At 39.9% G+C, this 24,941-nt stretch overlaps 1 protein-coding gene across 1 annotated transcript; it reads left to right on the plus strand.

The window, feature by feature from the left end:
- The first annotated feature begins 5,548 nt into the window (after positions 1–5,548).
- On the plus strand, positions 5,549–14,572 carry DCX (doublecortin). Its single transcript, XM_010963674.3, has 2 exons — positions 5,549–5,939; positions 14,197–14,572. The coding sequence occupies exons 1-2, from the start codon at positions 5,576–5,578 to the stop codon at positions 14,568–14,570; spliced, it is 738 nt and encodes a 245-aa protein (XP_010961976.2). The 5' UTR covers positions 5,549–5,575; the 3' UTR covers positions 14,571–14,572.
- The last annotated feature ends 10,369 nt before the right edge of the window (positions 14,573–24,941 follow it).

Consider the following 24,941-nt stretch of genomic DNA (forward strand, 5'->3'; position numbering starts at 1 on the left):
TATAATTATATATATATATATATATATATATATATATATATAAAATCAGAACATTACTTCTATTTCAGTTACGTAAGATTCAAGAATCTTTTTTTCAGTCTGTTACCTATCTTTAATGTTGTGATATACTATCTTTTGCCTTCAGAAACTTTAAATTTTCATGTAATCAGACTTACCAATATTTTCCTATAAGATTTCTGCTTTTTGCATATTGGTTAAGAAGGTCTTTTTTTCCCACAAGGAGTTAAAGAAAAATCTCCTACATTTTATTCTAATAATTTTTAAATATTCAGGTCTTTAAAACACCTGGAGTTTATTTTTATGTATGGTGTAAAGTGGAGATCTAATTTAATTTTTTTCCATATGAAAGTTAATCACCACAGTATCATCTATTGAATATTCCATGCTTTCTTTACTCTATCCAAGTAAACAAACACCCAGACCTATATGTGCTAGACATTGTTCCAGGCATTTTGCATATAATATAGTGTTAAAAACAAACAAAATACTACTTTTGTCATTATGAGTTTTATTTCATTAAAGCTGTTAGAATATTCTTGCCTTTGTGAAGCTTATGTTCTACTTTGGGTAGATACATAACAAACAAAATAAATAGGTATATTATATAGTATGTTGGAAAATGATAAGTATTATAGAAAAAATAGAGCAAGGTAAAGGAAATTGGAGTGTTGGGTTGAGAGAGAAGGTTGTAACCTTAAATAGGATGATCTAGGTTGGTCTTGTTGAGAAGCTGATATTTGGGCAAAGACTTGAAAGAAGTGAGGGAGGTGGCATGTGAATATTTGGTGGATAATAAAAGGTAATATTTAATTGATATTTGTGAATTTCACAAACAATCCTGTTGGAGTTTTTACTAGAGTTTTTTTCATATATATAGTATATGTATGTGTGTGTGTATGAATATATATATATTACTTTGGGGAGGATTGATACCCTTACAACATTGCAACATTGCATCTTGTCACTTATGAGCATAGCCTGGCTCTACATTTATTCACAGTTTCTGTTATGTTCTTTAATAGTTTTATGATTTTCTCACTAGAGGTCTTACACGTATTTGTTGGCTTTATTACTATGTACTTTATAGTTTTTTGGTCTCTGTAAACTGTTTGTATATATTTCCAACCTCACTTCCTTTTTGCTTATCCCAACCACTCCACTCTAGATTCTATTCACTGTGTTTCTGATAGGTAATATAAACTAATGATTATGTGTGTGTGTGATGGATGATGGTTTTGTTTCCTGACCCTGATCTTAAAGCTGAGTTTGATTAACCCAGATCACAGCCCTTCTCCTTCATGATTTTTGTAAGATATATATTCGTGTCCTGTCTCCTCAGTAACCTTCAAGTCCCTCAGGGGCAGTGACTGATGTCTTCTACCCTGCATCTTGCCTGTGATACTGGCACATTGTAATTACTCAAAAGGTCTTACTGGTACATTTCCCACAATGGAGTTGCTCCACTTCTCCTTCAGTCTCTTCACTCCGTTGAACCCTCAGTCATGACTCTTCCTTGATCTTCAAAGTTGACTTCCATGCAGAAAGATGCACTTTCCCCCTAGACTCGTGCCTGAGACCTTCACGTCTGCCAGTGATCCTTCTCTGAGGAAGTGAGAGAAAAAGTCTTCGTTAGTAGCTGAGAATTCTTTGAGAAGAATTATGTTGGTGAGATAACCTGGTCCAGTTTTTGTGAAAGCTTTTTCTACAGAACATGAATCTATGAGATGCTCTGGGGAAAAAAATCCTGAATAAAAAACAAACAAACAAAAAAGCAAGAAGCCCTTTATACTAAATTGTCTTTTTGGAGACTTGTACCATATTTTAAATTAAAGGCTCTGAAAAGTTTATGATAAAGAAAACTAGTTTTGTTTAACTCATCACTTTTCAAGCATTTTTGACCACAGAACCTTTGTTTTTTGTTTTTTGGTTTTTTTTTTTTTTTGGTTTTTAAAGAACACCTATTAACATCCACATATCTCACACTGGGAAACACTGATCTTGTTCATTCCTCTGCTCCCTAGTATATACAAAGCAAACAAAGCCATCTATCCTAGACTGTCTTCTGAAGACATTTTGCTTCCACAGTAGTGTAACAAAGCCTACACCATGAGGAAATTTTCAAATCCTTCATGTTTAAGTTTTATCATCCCACACGTTTTTATATCTTCACTGGAAATAAAATGATTTTGATTTCTGATGCAAAATCAATTGCTGTGTATTTATGGAATGCTTACCATGTGTAAGAAAAAAAATAAGACTTTAGCCTTGCTGGACAAGGAATTTGCAACCATCGGTTGGAATTTCCATATTTCCCTGCTTCTATTCCTTGATATTTCTCTGCCCTTGACCTAAATAACCTTGAGTTTTCAAGAGGTGGCCACAACATAAGGCAGAAACAAATGGAAGAGGATAGGGCAGACACATGCTGTCCCCTGAGATACTTATTTAGAAACCAGGAGAGCAGCAGCAAAGTGTTGGGAGGACTTGACTGGGCAGGTTGCACACTTGATGCTGGCTACCCTACTAACAGATAGCATAGGCTTTGCTGAGCCATCACCTTCCACAGAAGAAAAATCATATTTTTTAAATCCCACTTTGAGACAGCTAATAGTAAAAGACATGCACAGCAGGTGCTTAATTATAAATCATCTAGCACTAGGTCTAAAAAGGAGGGTTAATTATACTAGGAATCAGATATAATTCCTGAGCACACTATTAGCGCTGAGCTTCTTGGAAGCCAAGCAAAAATGGAACCATGATAGTTCAAGACTGATACATATTAAGGCATGGAGCCTCTGTTGTGAAGATGGTAGCCCACTTGCACTGGAGTTTCTCACCTTCCTCCTCTTTTGCCCTATAGTTTAGGCTTGATTTCTTAAATTCAATATGGATGCTTCCTTGCCCTTTATAACATATTTGGTATAAAGAAACCAATTAGTAACAAATAGGCAGTTTGAGGAGAAAGCTGTTAATATTTCTCTTGTAGCCATCAGACTCACTTCACATAAAAAGGTCTCTGGGTTAGATTTAAACTCTCAAACTCTCAAAGGTAAACACTGCAGATTCCATTAACAAAATTATTACACCAAGCTGAAAAGTCTTTGGGGTCCTTCTTCAACATCATCCTCCGTGAAATTCTGGAACAATTTTCCCTTGTCTTGTCCCTTTTCCTACTGCCTCTTCATCTACTCCACTAACCTCATTTCAAAACAACGATTGTTGGATGCATTAACTAAAATGCCTTGAATAATTTGCATATTTGATTGTCTTCTCTCAAGAAGGTGAAATGAAGAGAGCTACAATTTCTAAGAAGCCTGGTTCGACTGTCTGAATCTGGCCCCTAGGCAGATTAGGCCAAGGTTTTGGCCAAGTGAAATTGCTAATTCCCTAAAAGAAAGGGCTAGCACGTTGCTCATTAGAGCATTCTGAACTTGCCTGTGCAATCTTTTTGCTCCCCTGCAATTTCCTGTTGGTTATAAATGAAACCTTTCTGGCTGTTAATGCAGCCTGTGAATTGAAGAAAAAAAGCATGTAATTAATCAAAGGCGGTTAGGGGGATTCACTAAGCCTGAGTTATAGGGGAGAAGCTGGACAAGGCACTAGGACCTAGAAGGCATCTATCCACCCTGGCAGGAATTTCTTGCTTGGAGCTCAGACAACAAAGGCATAGAGAGATTGGTTTTCTTTCTCTCAGCATCTCCACCCAACCAGCAGAAAACCGGTGAGTGGGGCTTTCAAGTGATTTTCAGGCAGAATGTAACAGATGTCAAATGGGAAAAGCACAAGGCAAAGCACTCTCTCTGTCTCTCTGTCTCTGTCTCTCTCTGTCTATCTCTCTCTGTCTCTCTCTCTGTGTATCTCTCCCTCTCTCTGTGTGGTGTCCTCTCTCTTTCTCTCTCTTTTTTTTTTTTTTTTTTTTTTTTTTTTTGCCTCATTCTATCGGATTGTTCCCTAAGTCTCTACCTGGGATTTTCCTTTGGAAAAGTGAGTTTGATGTTCCTTTGTTTTCACTGTGATGCTGATTTAGGATAATACCACCCTACATTGTAAAGCAAAGCCAAGCGGTACTGGCATGTCTGGGGAAATGCTTGCTACTTGTCTTGAGGAGGTGGGGTCTCTCACGCTGCAGGTTGTCTGACAGAGACAATGCTGAGCTCAGCACAGGTCATGGTGACATTGGAAGAAAAGGGGGACCGAGCCTGGCAAACCTACTAGGCACCAGCCCTCCTTTATCTCCTGTCCTCCTGGTCCCTTGCAGATATCTCTATGTGGCAGCGTGTAGCAGCTGAGCCCTGCTTGCTTTGTGAGTCCTTTTATCCCCATCTGTGCGATGCATGTTAATAGTTTGGTTCCTAGGCTGTCACTACCTTTGCTAGTGTTTGGGGCTTCTGTTGTATTTGGTTTCATACTGTGATTTTCTTTCTCTCTCTTTCTTTCCTTTTTTTTTTTTTGCTCAGCAGAAAGCAAAATCTGACAGATGATCACCTTTTGCTTGAGCTAATGCACCTGGGCAGTAGACAAATTTGGGGTGAACTGCCTGCTGTGAGGGCAAAGTACCCCTTCATTCAGGGTAGAAACCCCCAAACAATGAAAGGTGTGCTTGCTTCTAAAGATCCCATATGCCGTTCAGGGACTTATTTAGGAATCTTTCAGCAATTAAATTATTCCATGAAGAGGTGGGCGGCATTGTTGTGGGAACATAGAACACCTGAAAAAAAAAGAGGGGGATTTTGTGACCAAATGGTACCCAGGGTAAAGCAGAACTAATAACTTGTTAAATAACTGATTTCTCTAATCCTTTTTTTTTTCCAGCTTATTTCTTTTGAATGTCGGATAGCTGCACCAGCTTGGTGGGGAAAGGGTTTGATGAATAGCACAAAGACTCTGGCTAGTCCCTAGAGGCTGTCCCTTTAAAGGAGAATCCTAGTTTATTCTGGGGGGAGGGGATGCACACATTAGAGTAGGAAAGAGGCTTTGGAATAAAATTAAAATACTCCCCTTCATAATCATTTTACTGAGATGCAGAGATTGCTTCCTAAGCTGGAGATGCTAACCTTGGCTAGGTCCTTCTGTTCCCTTCAAGGAGAATTTTGTCAGGCTATGGATTCATTTACAACTGTTAGGCATGTGGGCATGTGTGAGGAAACAGATGCCAGTTTTAATGTATTTAGCCCGAAGTTACAATTTGATAGGAGCCACTGTCAGTAAGTCCCAGGATTTTAAGCTATTTCAAAATCCCTCCCTCTCCTCTGTTTGGAACAGTGCCAAAAGTGCCTCCCTCCCGATCTCTCACCCCCACCCCCACAACCACCGCCCCCCAGCCCCTCCTTCTTCTCTATTAAGATCAATATTCCTGCAGGTCAGGGGCAGGCAGCAGATGGGGCACGGGCTTTTTTCAACCAGTTCTTTTCACAAGCAGCAGATTGCAGATCTGGATCTGGCTAATATTTGAATTCCTTTCTTTTTTTTTTTTTTCTCCGCACCCCTTTTTCTTTGCTTCTTTTCATCCCCACCCTTTTGTCCAATACTCAGGTCTCTGAGGTTCCACCAAAATATGGAACTTGATTTTGGACATTTTGACGAAAGAGATAAGGCATCCAGGAACATGCGAGGCTCGCGGATGAATGGGCTGCCTAGCCCCACTCACAGCGCCCATTGTAGCTTCTACCGAACCCGAACCTTGCAGGCACTGAGCAACGAGAAAAAAGCCAAGAAGGTACGTTTCTACCGCAATGGGGACCGCTACTTCAAGGGGATTGTGTACGCTGTGTCCTCTGACCGTTTTCGCAGCTTCGACGCCTTGCTGGCTGACCTGACACGATCTCTGTCTGACAACATCAACCTGCCTCAGGGAGTGCGTTACATTTACACCATTGATGGATCCAGGAAAATTGGAAGCATGGATGAACTCGAGGAAGGTAATTCAGGGAGTGGGTGGTGGCCCTTGGTGGGAGCTGGAATCATTACCTATGGTTACATTTCTTGGATCTTATTAAAAGCAATTGGGTATATTGTTAAAATATATTTGTTAAAACCCCGCATTGATGCTGAGACTTCTGATTCTATAGGCATCGACAGAACCGTTAGCCATTACCCTTCGTGTTCTTTAGTCTCGGCTGGGGTTGAAGTGTGGCTGCTGGTAATAATGCATTGTGTTTATCTCCCAGGGTATACAAAGAAAAATCTGAATTGTGTCATTTACTCTAGATTTTGTTCATAATTAACTCTGAATAGCACTATCAAGGCAGACCATGAAATCATTAGGGGTGTAAAATGAGAAAGGAAGTTTGGTTGGGTTAACAGAAAGAAAATATTACACCCAAATATCCTTTGAACTGCTGAGAGACTATTTGTGAATTACAACTCCTGGAAATATGCACCCTAAAAGCAGGACTTCCTGGACGTATTCACAAAGGATTATACTTTTAGGTAAGTGGTCACTGCTCAGCTGTTGCTTCTAAAAAGCCCACTTCGGGGTGTGTCCCTGAGACTGAGGTCATTGAGAGAAATACCAAAGAAAGCTTTGGGTATGTCTGGTATTTTAATAAAGACTATTCCTATTAGAATAGGAACTGACTCACTGTACCTAAAATCTGTTTAAATCCTTTCTAGATTTTGGTTTTGTAATTGAATTTTATGACAAGATTGCTGACAATCCTGACAACCTGTGTACCCGACTCCAAACGAGAGAAAATCCTGGCTCTTACCAAAACTTGCTTAGCCATGAAGTCTTTTTTGTGGTCATTTAGGAAATAGATATTGGGATACATTCTCTGTATTTTGCTTTATCAAATCAAGTCTATTGAGGATGCCTTCCTGCTCCACTTTTATTGGTATAACATATGTAATCAGTTTAACCTGACAATGCTTTAAAGGACAGCCGTGAGGAGTGGTGATACTGAAAATGTACCCCCCCCCAAATCTCTTCCCACTCTCCAACCCTCTCTCCTCGTTCTTTCCATTCCCTGAGCAAAGGTGAATTTAGAGGAGGCAGATCTCTAGGGAAACCAAATTCTGAAACAGCCAGCAAGGAAGGAGAAACAGCACATTAAATGACTTGGTGTGGGAGTGCCCCGCCTTTGCTTCACTGCTTCTAGGTTTCTTGTGTTCCTAGACAAAGGAGCATGAGGGCTTCCCTTGTCCAAGACCACATTTTCACAAGGAGTTCCTGTTTCTCAAGTCAGATCAAGTGATTTGGGGCCAGTTACTTATAAGAGACAGTGTCCATATGGCTACTGGATCTGGGTCTCAGGGTTCGGTCTGAGGTTTTTCTCCAAGCTGACCTTGAGAAACAATGCTGGGGAGGCTTAGATTATTTGATCATGTGCTGGATAGCCAGCCAGAGGTTAATCCTAGGTTTCTTCTGAACACTGAAGGATTAGCCATCCTAGTGAATACCTTAAAATAAAGGCGAGTCAGGGTAAACTTGAAGGACTTGAAGCTGGGTTCAGGGAGCTGTCCAACAGAGTAATCAATAGGGTGTGTCTTTTGTCACTGTAAAATACACATCTCAGTCAAATTTGAGGGGCTTCATTGTAATAATTTTCACAAACAAAGCACCTTGAATCACTGAGTATGCCCTCATTTCCACTAGCTGCGATCTTTTAAAGACCATCATAGATGCTTGGGCAGAATTCTGAACCAAGTGACATTGTATTTGCAGCAAGGATTAGAATGTTCTTGTGTCTGATATAAAGCAGGTGTCATGCACAGACTTTCCCCCTCAAATCCATTTTTGAACATGTCTTGCTCAAGGACAAGGCATTGATACTGATTTTCCTCCCTGCATTTGTGTGTGTGTGTGTGTGTGTTGAGGTATGTGTGTTGTGATCATCTTAGTTCAATATAGATAATAAATATAATTTTGAAGACTGCAGCTTTCTTTTCTCTTGGTCTTTTTGAGTCCTGCTAAATTGGACTCCTCTCATCTACCACTCCTGGGTGCAGTAGTAGTATCCTATTGAATTTCTGGACTATGCAGAGTGTGAATAAGGCTCAGTGCATTTATCACTATGTCATTTACAACCACAAACTGCAGTGGCGCTCAGTGCCCTCTCAGTCCTGAGTACTGCGCATTCAGTCAAGGAAATACTGGGACATCTCTGGGATAGCACTGAGAAATGTGACCAAATTTTCCACTACCACAAAGCCAACTGGGAAAAGGTGCAGATATGAAGAGGATTTTTTCACAGGGTCTTTTTCTATTTTTTTGTCCTTTGCAACTACTCAGGTGGGAATGGAGGACAGAAGTCCCTTACTTTGTTCACCTTTGGAAAAGGTTGAATGAAAAATAAAATTAAAAAAAAAAAACCAATTCATGCCCATTGCTTCCCAAGAAACTTCAAATTGAAAAAGTTTGGAAAGATCCCTGGGTGAAGAGTCAGAGGCAATGGGTTCTCGCCTTAGAGGCAGAAGATTATAATAGGAAAAGAAGTCTTTGGAATCAGATTTGGTTCCGATCCAAGATTTGCCACCTGCTAGCTTGTGTGAAGTTATGGAAACCATTTAGACTCCCTGAGCCTCAGTTGTTCATCTATAAAATGGGAATAACTGCTTTGAGGATTAAATAAGACAATGGATATGAAATGTTTTGTATCCTGCCTGGCACACAGTAGCTCTTAGTAAAAGGTAGCTGTTAGTATTTGAGTTGTCCTAGTTTAAAGCTGGTTAAGCTACATGACCATAGGTTTGTCCTTATCATCACTGTGACTAATGCTCTCTCTTTTTAAAACAACTTTAAAAGAATCAACTTTATTAAAGTATAACTTGCATGCTGTAAATTTCACCAATTTAAGTGTACAGTTCAATGATTTTTAGAAAATGTACCAAGTGGTGAAACCATCATCATAATCTAATTTTATACCATTTTCATCACCCCGAAAAGAAATCCTGTACCAATTAGCTGTCACTGCCCATTTCCCCTATTCTCTCCAGCTTTAGGAAACAACTTACCTACTTTATGTCTACAGATTGGCCTATTCTGGACATTTTATATGAATTGAATCATATACCATGTGGTCTTTTGTGACTGGCTGCTTTCATTTAGAAAAGGTTTTCAGGGTTTGTCTATGCTATATACCATGTATCAGCACTTCAGTCCTTTTTTGTTTTTGAGAAAAAATATTTCACTGTATGTATAGGTCATATTTTGTGTATCTGTTGTAATATTCTTATCTGTAAAAATGAGACTAATAACACCTGCCTTATTTATTAGGGTGGTTGTGAGGATAAAAATAGATAATAGATATGGAAACACATTGACAAGGTAACACTACAACTACAAAGGTCTATTATTGTTCATGATGTAAAAACAAAATAATAGGAATAATGATGATGCTGGTGAGGGGTTGGAATAACCAATGGCTCCCAAACCTGGCTGCCTGTCAGAATCTTTTAGAGCTTAGAAAAATATCAATTCCTGGGCCACACCCCAGATTTATTGAATCAGAATCTTCAGGGCTAGGGCTCCAGAATCTGGTTTTACAAATTTCCCCGGGTGATTCTTATGAGCACTTAAACTTGGGAAGTACTAGATTAAGTGATCTTGATGGTCCCCTTCAGCTAACCACAGTGGTGGGAATTCCTAGGAATACGGAAATTCTTGTTTTTGTTTTTTTGATTTGTAGATCTTTAAGATCTCGTAGACCTTTAAGGAATAACGGAGCATAGAACATACTATGCTTCCAAATGGCTGCATTATTAAATATTTAGCCTAAAACAAAGTGAAATAAAAAGCAATTGGTTAATAATCAGTCTGGCCTTTTGGCCCTCCTTTGTCTAATGCCTCTGGTCTACTGTCTGCTGCTAGATACTAAAAGTAGCAAGGGAACCATTTTGGATCAAAATCAGGTTACTGATGTCAGCTTTCCCACAGTTCCTTGGATACACGAATGGTCTTTGTGAAGCCATGCAGAATGTGGTTATATACGTACGTATTAGTTGTATTCCCAGTGGGTCAGTGAATGAAATCCACCATGACTTTCCTTCTGTCTTGTTTAGTCTTTCATTGTTGAATTGTTCTTCTTCCCTTCCTGTCCTGTCTAATTCCTCCCACACTTCCTTGTATGTAAATACCCAGATCAATTGTCAGGGTATCATTTTGAGCATTATTATGCAGACCAAAGGACCGAAGACTTACAGTTGGAACAGTCTTGTTGAAAAATCTGAGCTGTATGGTGACACTAGCTCTGATCCACTTTCTTTGCCATAGCTTATTTGTTCCAATGAGCTGAAACCACCTTCTCACTGATTTATCCTCTAACTACTAAAGCAAGCACATTTCCAAAAGAGGAGGATTTTAAGATACCTGGGAGGATAATATATCACGAATAGATCTGATAATACCATAAAGTACCATTAAATATTCTCCTTCTTGAGTGAGGAAGCCCGGGAAAAGAGGAGAAAGCCCTGGCAGAAGTGCTTTTGCACTGAAAAACTATAAACATGTTGAATGTTTTTGAAAATGGAGCCATCCTGAAAGTGAAGGGAGGTAGACATTAGATCATCTTGAGCCCACAGCTTGTTCCCTTCCTGCCCTTTCAGCTTGTGCTTCCATGACTTCATTTCCTTACCCTCTCACCCTTAAGCTGAAGCAGATTGTCAGTTCCAGCAAATTGTCACCTTGCTTGGCTCTGAAGCCAGCTTTCCTTCTAGGCTTCCAACGGGTGGGAAACAGTCCCTGGAAGCTGTGGCAGGATGGGAACCCAGCTGTGTAAAGGTGCAACACGCCTCAGCTGGCGCCAAGTGCCAGGCAGCTGGACACGCAGGAAGCACTGAGCTCTGGCAGCACATGTTGCAGACGCCTACAGAATCAGACCAGGGAAGCCTCAGTCTAGAGAAGCAGCACGTTTGATGTCTTTCCAGTAATCCAGGTGGAGAGTCCTCAGTGGTGGGGACCTATTTCTTTAACATGTAATTACCATAACAACTTGGTCTAACGCCTATTTGGGATGGAAAAGAGAAGAAAATTCCTTCTTAGAGACCTGTAGGGCTAGGAAGTGACTTAAATGTCACCTAATGCAATACCTTCGATTTATAGACAGAAAAGCTAAGACTTAGAGATTAAATGATTTGCCTGACATCATACAGCTCGGAAATGCCTGGTGGGGATTTGAATCCAGGTCTATCTGACTCCCAATGTCTCTGCTCTCAACCACCATAAACATCCTGTCCTCTGGTGGGGGATGCAGATAATGGGGGAGGCTATTTGTTGTGGGGTTAGGGGGCACATGGAAAATCCCTGTACCTTCCCCTTCATTTTGCTGTGAATCTAGAACTGCTCTAAAAAATAGTCTTAAAAAATACCCCACCCTCAATGGGCATCAGCAGTGGCAACAACTGGCGTTGCTAGGAGGTAGCCATAAAGCTACTACATTTGGCATCTGAAACAACTGGAGATCTCCTCTCAACTAGCAGGAAATATTGTCTTTGAAGCACTGGTCCCTGGCAGCACTCATGTTCTATAATGATTATAGCTCAGTTCCAAGATGGCTGCCCTTGCTTCTTTTTCTTTTCTGTCCTTCAGCTTCTACTCCTCCTCTTTTCATCTTTTTTCTCTCAACCCTTTCTTCCTCCTTTCCTTCTTTGCTCTTTACTTCTTGTTCTCTCTCTATTCCTTCAGATTAGGGCCTTAATAATAAAGATGGCTGGCATTTATCATGTGCTTACTGTGTACCAGGCTCTGGGCTCAGCCTTATAGATTGTACATCACCTGCTCTGAGCCTGAGAGCAACCTTAGAAGGTAGGTATTGTTTTCATCATCCCCACTTTGCAGAAAAACAATGGAAGCTGAAGGAGGTTAGGTAATTTGCCTAAGGGCACACAACTAGAAAATACTGGGAAACCCCATTCTGACTGACAGCACATAGGCTGCTCTTTTTCCATGACTCCATATTGGGGCCAAAAAGAAGAGAGTAGAGAGACTAAAATGTACTGTTGGAAAGTGTTCAACATAGATTTAGCTGAGAGCAGGGCCCTCTGAAAAGTTCTTGGGTGCCATATGATACTATAGCTGTCTGCCATCATGTTCATTTTCATCTGGAGTGGTTAATCATACTCATAGTTCAGAGGCTTAAGAGGTTTAAGAGATGGGAGCAAAAAAAGTCCAGAGTGCTAACAGAGCTACACAGCTGACTCTCGAGAGGAGACTGTGGATGAGTGAAATCATAAATATATAGCCTCATACATTTGCACACCACAGTTGTCTGACAGAGTTTTAAAGTACATGACAAGTTATGGAAAACATCTGATTCAAAGGCGGTGAGCTCTTGAAAGGTGCCCATGCATCTGGCAGAGTGCTAAGGCTAGAGTCCATTTCTAGGGTATAGGAAATATCGGCTATGAATACACGGAGGAATTGAAAGGGCCCCTTCATCCTTGAGGTCACAAATTAAAGACCACACCCTCTAATCACTCGGCTTGGACTTGATTAGCCAGCGGGAGTCAGAGAAATTAGAGTATCTTTCGGCTGAGGTCTTTGCCCGCCCCATCCTGGGTGTGCGTGTCTGCATCAGGTACAGGAGGGTGCCTGTGCTCACCTACAAACCATCCTTTGGTCCCCTTGTCAGGACAACACTAGCAGCTTCTGAGACTCAGAGCAGTGCTGGAAGCCACTTTGCATATGTTGCAAGCCACTTACCTTCCCCCTCCACACACACATGTATAAATGTCCTCAAAGGTGCCCTAGAGAATCTGACTGAATCTTCTCTCAGCACTAAGAAATTGATTAATTAACATGATTTAAAGGATTTGGTGCTACAGCAAAGCAATCAATATTTGCACAGGGAGTGAATCATCAGTCCAGCATTTCTGAATGTCTCTGCATGGTTCTCCTGTTGAAACCGAAGGAAGAAGAGCAATCAGATTACAATCGCGTTTAATGCTTTCTTTGCACAGGCTAGGGTTTATTTATTCATTCATTTATTTAGTGTTATTACTGATGAGTTAAGCCTGATTAAATCACACTGGTTTGCTGTAGCTTGACCTCTGGATGAACTTCTGTATACCTTGAGGCTAATGTGTTTTATTCAACAAATCCAACCTTTTCCAATAGTCTCTCCCCCAGGCTGAGCCTACCTCTCTTCCTCTTTTCTCCAGCTTCTAGTCCCAGGTGTCTAATCCCCTCCTCTTGCCTCTGGCCCCTGTGTTTCTTCCGCTGTATTAGTCATTTCCTCTAGCCCATGGTAAATGTGAAAATTACATGAGATCCCTCCAATCCATAAATCAGGCTGTATAATGTATTCTCACATCTCCACCTCATTACTTGTGGCAGCCAAGGGTGAGCGCTGGTGAGGACGGCCCTGAATACACAGAGCTAGTGTGCAGCATTCGAAGGTGGAAAGATGAGGGGTGGGTGATGGAAACAGGGGAGAGCATTTCTCAAGCAAGAGCTAGACTGGCAAACAGAAGTGTGTGTGTATGTGTGTGTACAGATTGTTATTTAGACAGTTTCTCCACCTGGGTGTGGAGGTGAGCAGTAGAAGACCTAATTATACACACATACATATTCACCACTCACCCACCCACCCAGCCACACACACACACACACACACACACTCTTCACATTTCACATTTCAGTATTCTACTGCTTAGCCATATACTCTGTGCAAAGTACAATCTGTCTTCTTGGCAAGTATGTACTGTATGCCCAATAGGCAAGGTTACTTTGGTCACTTTATCTTGGAGTCAAAATGTGTTAACAATGAAAGTTCTCCTCAGTTCATAATATAACAGTGGAATGGGGCTATGAGTCCAGAGATAGGACAGGAGCATTAAGAAAAAGAGACATGTTAAAAAAAACACTCCAGTAATGCCCCTAGACTTTAACACACATCCTAGAAATTAATATAAATGTTTCAATTGCAATAAAACCATATCAAGCTTGAGAGCCCCCCCCTTATTAGATGATACTTAGGTATTTTCATTGTCCTTGGGACCCTTAGCTTTATAGGATTTTTCAACTAAGTATGACATTATAATGAAGAATATTTTGCTGATGACTTGCTCTTGAATTTGAATGAGCCAAGTTGTTAGAGAGCCCAATTAGGAATTGCATATAAAGTTTGTTATTCTCACCATGTCTCCAAAAGTGCTACTCCAAGGTCAGTGTGTATTAGTTTGGTTAGAATTATCCATATATCTGCTATTAAACTAATTACCACTTATTTCTTCCTTTAGGGGAAAGCTATGTTTGTTCCTCAGACAACTTCTTTAAAAAGGTGGAGTACACCAAGAATGTCAATCCCAACTGGTCGGTCAATGTGAAGACATCTGCCAATATGAAAGCCCCTCAGTCCCTGGCCAGCAGCAACAGTGCTCAGGCCAGAGAGAACAAGGACTTTGTGCGCCCCAAGCTGGTGACCATCATCCGCAGTGGGGTGAAGCCTCGGAAGGCTGTGCGTGTACTTCTGAACAAGAAGACAGCACACTCTTTTGAGCAAGTCCTCACTGACATCACCGAAGCCATCAAACTAGAGACTGGGGTCGTCAAAAAACTCTACACTCTGGATGGAAAACAGGTAGGTGCTTTTTTTTTTTTTTTTTCCAAATGACTCTCTCCTTATTTGTTCTAAACCGTTGGATGACCATCTTATATCTCAGGCATCATTTCTGGTTGGGAGACTCTTCTTCCTCCTCTCATCATCCCTATCTGACATATTATGTCTCATTTGGAAGAAAGGTCTTTTCAGCAAACAAAGCAATGGACCAGAAATCTGAGGCTTTGAAATTCAATCTGCTTCTGAGTTACCAGTAAAATGGTCACTTATCAACTTCCTTATCTGCTAGGAAAAGATGTATTAGAACCCAGGTCCTACATATTCTTTTGAATAGGAGTTTAACTATTGCATGATGCAATCTTGATTGTTCAGTGTATGTGACTGGAAATGAGATTTGCCCACTCATTTCTTCTTAGAGACTCTCACATCCATATTCAGCACCCATTCTGGTGAAAGAGGTTAAAGCGATACTCACATTCTACGAAAGGAGTCATATATGGGGAAACACTGAGGTTTCTGGTTCATTGTCTTTGCCTCATACTAGACCACACTTTCTCACTCTCTCCCTTTTCCATGTGACATAGCTGTCTTAATTTGGTTCCACTGATGGTTTGTGTGAGAAAGGGACTATTTCAAGATCCTAAAATTAGCCTAAGAAAGATGCTGCCATCTGTTCCTCTCCAAATCAGGTTCTTCATGTCATTGGTTATGCCTCTAAAGTGCCACCTATATTAATATCTGGGAAAGAATGCAGCCAGGCGTCTCCATCAGACAGATGCACCATTCTCTTGAGCATAGGGAGCTGTAAATATATGATAAAAAATGTTCCAAGGGAATTGAAACAGTGGCTGGTCCTTTGGCTCTAAAGAGAATCCTGGTCCCTCACCAGACAAGACAGGTGTGGATTACTATTAGACCATACTTTCTACCTCTTAAAATACCTTTGGTGTCTGAGCAACTATATAGATTCTAAAAAAAAAAAAAAAGATTCATTATATCAGAGTGATGAGTGTCCAAATGCGGTAATGTGTCTCCTGCCATCATTTCTGATATTATACTGTGTACTACAAGATTTTAAGTTACTGGGAAATTGCAAACTCATATACATGGTGATTTGTATAAATGTGCTGCTTCAGTCTGTTACCCATCATCCTGTGATCTGTGAGAAACCTGGAAGCATTGGTTGTATGTGATATGTGTTTGTTGCACCAAAGCAATGAGTTTATCTGTGATGGGGAAAGTTCCAACTCCCAAGTATCTCTCTAAGAGGATCTCTTTTCTGAGGACCAAGTATATAATAAATGGGGGCTGCCCAGGAACAGGGTTGATCATCAGAAACCTCATCTCAGAGAAGTAGGACTTTAGGAATTTTAGGATCAGTGGATCTTAGAATTGAGGGTGACCTTAGAAACCATGACATTTAATCTCCCACCTATGGCAAGAATATATTCTACAACTATTTCAATTTCTTAAAACAGCCTATTTCACTGTTGAACAACTGTGATTTTTAGAAAGATTTTTCTTACGTTGGGCATAATTCTGCTTCCCTATACACTTCAGCCTCTTGAAGAAATACAGAACAAATACAACTCAAGGATATAAGACTGGGATTTAGAAGACTTAGTTTCTAATCTGAGTATTGCCACTTACTATGTGACCTTGGGGTAATCACTTAACTATCCTGAGGCTCACACATCTCCTCTGTAAGAAAGGGCTAATCACATATGCCCTACTCATGCTCACAGGGTTCTCATGAAGATTAAATGAAATAATGGATATGAAAGCACTCTGTGAATCAAAACACACAGTGTAAATATATATGCATACAATTCATCACTAAATGAGATAAAATATGTAAATTTTTCTGACAATTTACATATATATTAATAAATGTTAACGCACTTCCCCCTACTTAACCTTCATCAATCTTATCATGAATTTCCAACATTTTGTGGAGATATACCATACCTTGGCATTCTGTGATTGCTCCTAGTAATAAATAAAGGGACACCTCCAACTCCTAGATAAGCAAGTTTCAATCCAGTGATGGGTGGATTTTCATTATACAGCAGGTTTTCCAACTCCTTCAACTCCTTGGGGAACATGTTATAGCATGCCAATGTATGGTGTGGTATATGTACAGAAACGTCGGGGTGGAGTGCACAGGGGAGCAGAGCAATGCCTTGGCAGGCATCAGTGCCTCTGTTCCTTCTCTTTCAAATGTCTCCCTCTGCCTGCTCTGATCCCTGGGGGCCATCTTTTAAGACATGATTCAAATGTCATTTTATCTCCAAAAACTTCTCTATCTGCACCACGCAAAGTTAAAGTAATCTTAACCTATTTTTTTTTTGATGCTCAGCTCCTGATGCATTATGGATGCTCTATAAATGTTTGCTGATTGAATGGGCTGACATAAAGAGATTCTCACATGGTCCAGGTAGATGTTCTGAGAAGCCATCTGCTTTCAATGCCCCAGACACTAGCCTGAGGTCTATCAGAAGAGATAGGGGGCTTCCAAAGGAGTGCATATTCCACCTGAGCAGCTCCTATCTATTACTTGGAAGTCACTGAGGGCAGACTTATAAAGCAATTTTTCCCAAAGGATATTCTGAGAACTGTTCCCATCTCTCTACCTTCAGAGGCTCTTCATAAAAGGGTTTTATGGTCGAATAAAGTTGTGAAATTCTGCAAATTGTATGCCTTTCTGAGAGGCTCTCATAGCTTATTGCCATATTAAATGTTCTGAGAAGTCCTGCAGAAAAGAAACCCATTTAATTTGGACCTGGGATTTCCCAATCTTATTTAACCACAAACACATTACATGGAATACACAAATACACACACACACACACACACACACACCCGTCTCAGGAGCACACTAGGAAAAGCTGTTTGCAGAAGATGCTGAATGATTAGGAACTAACTGCTCTAACCTCACTGGTAAGATTGGTATGGATGGAGTAACCCACAAATCAAACATTGTTGTGTGGTTACAGCAAGGACATTAAATAAAAAAATGTAAGGGTGCAAGGACACAACCTACTAATTACAAAATAGGTGCTGAGTCTACTGAAAGTTGGTGCCAAACTCAAAATTGTGGAGTCCAGCCCATTTCCCAATTCTAGTGATGATAGCCCTAATGTTAACACCTGTCAGTCACTTTGATTACTGGTGGGTATTCTTACTACTTGGGAACATGATCTTCATCTGTGCAGGCTGAAGGCACATGTGTTGCAATGGCTAGGACTTGCTTGGATGAGATTCCATGCCTGTCTTTGGCTAAATGTGGCACCAGGCAGAAAGGACAAAGTATGGTCAAGGCTATTTGTTGTGAAACGTTTTAATCATGAAGTCAGGACCATCACTTGGTTTCAGTTTTGCTCTAACTGGGTCCCAAATAGACCAAATAAAGTAGTTTTCTCTCTCTTCATTTAAATAATGATCAGTTAAAACAGCCCAGTTAATTACACCAGATTTATTGTTGCTTCTCTTCTCATGTGTACCATTTGACTGATTGGCTTATGCTGATTGACAAGCAATCTACGGACCTGGCTCTCATCTCTTTCTGTTTTTATTTGGTTTGGATGTGCTTTTGGAGCCTTTGATCTTTTTAGGGCTTATGTTTTGCCAGTATAGAAGACCAGTTTCCTCTGAGATATTTGTGGTCTGTGTAGACAGGGAAGCTAACCATCACTAGTAGGACAAGGTCCCAATTAATTCGTCACCTCAATGAGAGTTTGCTAATGGAATAAGAAGTAGTTGGTAGTGCCTTAGCTACTTCGATGGGCTCTAATAGATTTCTAGGAGGTCAGGGAACACACGATGAAGGGTTAGACGATGATGCACATTGGTTCACTCTCAGGTGAGGTTGTTTTGATTCCTTGGCAGCTGGAGAGGTTGCAGTGTGTTGAAAAAATTATCCACCTATTAATTTTTATAATCAAGCCATGCATTGACCTTTATACTTAAAAGTCATGGATATATAAAACTTGGAACCCAAATTTCTGGTTCACTTGGTAGTAGAGGCTCAGCAGATACATGGTCTAGCCTTAAATTCATTTCTGTGAAGAACAGGGCATGGTGCTTCCATTAGAGATGCAGAATGTTACTAATAGACTTTTAGCTATTTGGCATCTTACTCAGGGGTGCAGCTGGCCCTCACACCATTCATTTTCATGCTTTATTCATTCTATACTTATTGGCATCTCTGATCTCAGTTTTGTCCACATCCAGGTTCTGTGGAAAGATTCACTGTAGCCTCAAGATCCATGCCTAAGAGATAAGTATGGCCTTTAGTAATTTTGTTAGCTTTGTTAGGCCAATTTTCAACTGGATGAATTTATTTTGTGTTTCTGTCTATATCTTTCTAGTACCAACTACTTGAACCAGAAATTTTAGGTCTCAGAATAAGAGAAAAGAGCTTTAAGCTGATTCCAAGATTACCCATAGCCTTGGAATCTAGAACAGGAGTTTTAAGACATGTTTTGAACCGGAAGATGGTGGAACAGGAAAAAGAGAGCACGAAGGGTGTTTGAACTGCTGCTAAGTATTCCAGGAAAGACTTGCCCCTTCCATCTTGCTGTGCTAAATAACTGGGTGCTGCAAGCACAAAGGTAATTACAGGAAACACAGGAAGACAAGTTGGATTAACCTTGGAAATGTTGAGTGCATTTCCCAAGGTGGTTGTGTCTTTCTTTTGCTTGTATAGCCAGTTTTTCTCCATGCCCCACCCTCATCTCTGGCCCTCCAGCCACATCTGGTCTTACTTATACTCCCTGGCCTCCAGGTCTCTCAGAGCTAACCCTTCTCTCCTCCTAGTGCTATGTTCCTGTCAGTCAACAATGGGCTCAATAGAAAAGGCCACGTGGCCACAAATTATGCCCCCAAAGGGAGGTCATTTATCATTGACCTTCTCTTGAGAAAACCAAGGCTAGAAAGTTAATGTTTGTATTACCAAACGTTCCCTCTTCCAAACCTTCCCACAGATTTCATTCCTGGAGACAAGCTTTGAGAGGATTGACTTGAGTATGGAATAGAAAAGAGCAAGGAAGGGAAGCCAGGCTGGGCTCTTTGAAGGGGGATAGTTTGCAACCCACCTTGCCATATATAGTATATGCTTCAAGAGGTCTCACATTGAGGTAGATTTTGTACTTTAAAAGAGGGCTTATGATGGAGGTGGCCAAACATCAAATATATTGTTCTTTTGAAAAGAAAGGGCCAAGTGTAGCCTGGTGATTGGTTATTTCTTCATGATTTATCATCTTAGAGTTTTATTGTTGACTAGATGCTCTTGGCTCTGAGCAGTGATAGAGGTGGGGCTTGGCCATTGCCATCAAGAACTTTGGTATAGTATCCCAGTCTCTCATACTGACTAGTCTGTCAATATCCAACATTCAGCATATGGAAAGAGCCCTAAACTGGGATTCAAAGACCTGAAGTCTAGTCTTTACTCTGCTCTTCACCAGCTATGTGTTATGGGACCAATCACATCTCTTCTCTTAGTTTTTGAGATAAATACATGACCTTTATGATAGCAGAATATTCATCTCACAGTGTTGCTTCTATAGAGATAATTTTCAACAAGCTGCCACTCTTCTCAATGCCCTCCCCTTCTCTATGCTCCTAGGATCTCCAACTTGATGCAGTAATCACCTTGATGAATACCTTGTTTTCTAAAATGGTCACTAAACATATTTGTACAGTTCTTATTCTTATATTCAGATCTTTCTTGCTGCCTGTGATGACATGACCAAAAATATTTTCAAACTTCTAATTTTGATTTGACCTCCTTTTCTTTCCACTGTGGATGATATAAGGAACAGAGGGTGGAGGAATCACAAAACAAAGCAAGATAAAAGCCAGCCTACTAAAATTGTGACAAGCATTTGACAGTGCTATTATTAAGGTGTCTCCACCACAGTGGTGCTATTTTCAGTGCTGGGAAGGATTGTTGCCAATGGGGGAAGTGAGCATCACAGCTATATCTTGAGTAAACTGAAGAGGATCATCAATTGGGGACTGATCTGGAGATGCAAGCTATTCTATTAGCAACTGTTGAATTAACTGGCCTCTTTTTCTTAGTTCTTTATTTTGATCTTTCTCATTATTTCCATTCCTTTAAAGTGGAAGAAAAAGCATTGTCTCCAAATACAGTTTTAAAAATAGCTTTATTGAGATGTAACCCCCCATACCATATAATTAACCCATTTTAAGTGCACAATCCAATGGCTTTTAGTATATTCACAGAGTTGTGCATCCATCACTACAATCAATTTTATAAGTTTTTCATCACCGCAAAAAGAAACTCTGCACCCTTTAGATATCATACTCAATCCCCCATCACTAGACAATCACTTATCTACTTTCTGTCTCTATAGATGTGCCCATTCTGGACTTTTAATATGAATGAAATCATGCAATATGTGATACATTGTGGCTGGCTTCTTAGCATGTTTCAAGAGTCATCATGTTGTAGCATAGCACTATTTCATTCCTCTTTATGGCTAAATAATACTCCATTGTATGGATATGCCACATCTTATTTATTCATCATTTGATGGACATTTGGGTTGTTTCCACATTTTGGCTATTATGAATAAAGCTGCTATGAATATTCATGTTCAGATTTTTATGTAGACATACATCTTCATTTATCTTGGGTAAACACCTAGGAATAGTACTGCTAGGTTATATATATGTATAAAATTATATATATATTTAAAATTTTAAGAAACCACCAGGCTGTTTTCTAAAGTGGCTGCACCATTTTATATCCCTACTAGCAATGTATGAGGATTCCAGTTTCTTCACATCTTGTCAACACTTGCTATTGTCTATCTTTTTATTGGAGTTATCCTAGTGGGTGTAAAGTGGAATCTCATTGTTGTTTTTAGATTTGCATTTCCCTAGTAACTAATGATATCAGCTATATTTTCACATGCTTATTGGACATTTGTCTATCTTCTTTGGAAAAATATCTATTTAGATCTTTTCCCATTTTAAAAATTGAGTTGTTTTTATTAGGTCATAAGGGTTTATTATATATTCTGGACACAAGTCCTTTATCATATATGTAATTTACAAATATTTTCTCCCAGTCTGTAGCATGTGTTTTCATCTTTTTAATGGCTGTCTTAATTCTTCAAGAGCAATTTTTATTCATTTTGATGAAGTCCAATTTATTAATTTTTCTTTTATGCATTGGCAATATATCTAAGAATTCTTTACCTAAGCCAAGGTCTCCAAAAATTTCTTACATGTTTTCTTCCAGAAATTTTATAGTTTTATCTCTTACATTTAGATACTTGATTTATTTCAAATTAATTTTTGTGTATAGTGTGAGGTAAGGGTCAAGGTTTTTCTTTTCTTTCTTTTTTTCTTTTTTGGAAAATGTATATCCAATTTTTCCAGCACCATTTGTTGAAAAGACAAATTTTTTAAAACTTGAATTTAATCTGATAGTTAGAAATAGCAGTGGTTCATATCCTCATATCCAGGGGGTAGCTTGGCATTAAAAGTTAGCAGCCAAATGCTCTGAAGTTTTCTAGAACTTTCAAGAACTGTGAGTGTGAACTAATACTAGCATGTATTTGAAGTTTATCTTCTTTATGGATGAATAATATTCCATTGTATGGATTCACCACATCTTATTTATCCATTCATTGGTTGATGGGCATTTGAGTTGTTTCCATCTTTTGACTATTATTAATAATGCTGCTGTGAACATATGTGCAAGAGCTTTTGTGTGGACATATATTTTTATTTTGGTATAAACTTGGTAATAGAACTGTTGGGTGCTGGGGTTTCTCCTGTTGCCTAACCACCAAACCCATGTTCCTAAAGCACATACCCAAAAGGGTACTCCAAACAAACAAATTTATACTCTCTTTTTCTGTGTAGAGGTTTGGACCAGAGTTCTACCCTAAATAATATACTAGAAAGAAACATGAAAGTCCCTTTAACAACATTTCTTAAAGCTAGAGCAAATACAAAGAATATATTTCCCTCTTCCTTTCTCTTAGTCTCACCCTGACCCTTCTAACTCTCCAGATTCTTTTCAAACAGAAGGAACTTCTAGTGTAAAGAGTCACAGATCCCTCCCAAACCACCAAAGTTCCTTAGCTTTAAAAAGATATACCGATAGGGATTTCCAGAACCCCAGTCCATCTATTTTTTCCTAGATTTAGAATACTTTTATTCTTGATACCACGGACTCTATCCTCTCCAGTTCTTGTGATATTAGCTCCTGAGTAAAAAGAAAAGCTTAGCTGTAGAGAGCCACAGCAGTTCTGTATTATTAGCTCAGTAGTCTTTGTCCAGGGAAATTTTGCCCCACAGGGGGTGTTTGGCAATGTGTAGAGACATTGTTGATTGTCACAAATGGGAGAGGGGTGCTATTGATATCTAGTTGGTAGAAGCCAGGGATTCTGCTAAACATCCTACAATGCACAGAATGGCCCCAGCAACAAAGAATTATCTGACCCAAAATGTCAGTAGTGCTATGTTTGAGAAACTATGTTACAGTATAAAGTGCAAGGCTGATGTGGCAGAAGATGAAGCTGAGAGGAAGTCAAGGGCAAGATCCAAGAATAACCTTATAAACTATGTTAAGGAGATTGGATGTTATCCTGTAGTGATAGAAGCTACTGAAGGATTTTAAGCAGAGGAATAACATGATCAGATTTGCAGTCTGGGTAAGTCACCCTGTTGTTCTGGATTTAAGGAAGATAAAACCAGTAGGGAGGCCAGATAGGAGGTTGTTTAGTACTATAGGAAGGAGAATAAAAGGATCTAAACCCAGGCAGTGGCAGTGGACATGGAAAAGGGGAAAATGGATTCAAGAAATATTTGGGAGGTGGAAACTGGAGACCTTAGTGATTAATTGAGTTTGGGGGTGTGTTAGTTTTCTACTGCTGTATAATAAGTTAGCACAAATGTAGCAGGTTAGAAGAACAGCCATTTATTATCTCACAGTTCTGTAGATCAGAGTTAAAGCAGACTTGACTGGGTTCTCTGTTTAGGGTCTCACAAGACTAAAGTCACAGTGGCAGATGGGCTAGGCTCTTATCTGGAGGCCCTGAGGTTGAATCCAGGTCCAAGCTCATCCAGGTTTTTGGCAGAATTCATTTCCTTGCTGATTGTCAGCTGGGAGCCATGTTCAGCTTCTTGAAGCTACCAACATACTTTTCACATGACTCTCTCCGTTTTCAAGTTAACAAAGGTACCTCAAATCCTTCTCGTGCTTAGAATATCTCTAATTTCCCCTTCTGTCACCAGTCAGAGCAAATTCTCTGCTTTCAAAGGGTTCATGTGATTATATTGCTCCTACCTATATAATATCCCCCTTGATTAACTGAAAGTCAACTGATTATTAACCCTAATCACATCTGAAAAGTCCCCTTTGCCATATAACATAATTATAGGAATAACATTATATTCATAGGTTATACCATACTCAAGGAGAAGAGATTATATAAAGGCAAGGATTATTCTTAGAATTCTGCCTACCATGGGTGAAGGAGGAGGAGCATTCAGGTGACTCTGAAGTTTATGAGTAAGGTGTATGGGTGGATGGTAGAGTCATTCACTAAAGTAGGGAAATCCAGAGCAAGAAGCAGAGCTTAGATATATTGAACTTGGGATGCCTTGCTACATCTAACTGGAGTCTCTAGAATGTAGTGGTATATATGGGTCTGGAGAGAGGCCTGGGCTGGAGATATAGATTTGGGAATAATCGGCAAACAACGGTAGTTAAAATCAGGCAGGTAGATGAGCTTACCAAGGGTTCATGTGAGAAGGTGCTCCAGGAAAAGACAATGAGGGATACTTGCATTAAAGGGATGGGGAGGAAGAAGAGCCCAAGAATAGTTAGAGAGAACCATGGAGAACTAGATGGTGTGTCCATAGAGGCTAAGAGAATAGTTTTGAGACAAGAGTGTGCAGCTGGGTCAAATGTGGCAGAAATGTCTTTTTCAAATGAAGATTTATGTTATTAAACCAGCCAAATCCAGGTTATTTGAACAGTCATTATTTCTGGGAACAGGAGACAAAATTTTCCAGTAGATCAGAGGGCGGGGTCTGGCTCAGGAAGACCCTGAGAGGCAACCAGGCAGACGGAGTCATGACTGGGTCAGGCTGTGCGATTTGATGTTTTTTGGCAGTTACCCATGCTCCAGATCTATCACAACCTGCCTGTCAAATGTCTCATTTTCCGAGGGCTTTAGTTCCTGCCAGCTCCTATGTTATACATGGTTACCAAAATGCCCTTCTGATATAGCTTATGTCCTGTATGCATTTTAATATGCAGAGCTAGCCCTTTGTTCAATATGCTACCTTAGAACTTAAAGCCCTATCCCCAGATAAGTCAGACCTTTTGGGATCTGATTTTCTCAGAGCCTTCATCTCAGCTCACATATTCACTTGGTA

Source organism: Camelus bactrianus, chromosome X (assembly GCF_048773025.1).
Source record: "Camelus bactrianus isolate YW-2024 breed Bactrian camel chromosome X, ASM4877302v1, whole genome shotgun sequence".
Taxonomy (NCBI): Eukaryota; Metazoa; Chordata; class Mammalia; order Artiodactyla; family Camelidae; genus Camelus; species Camelus bactrianus.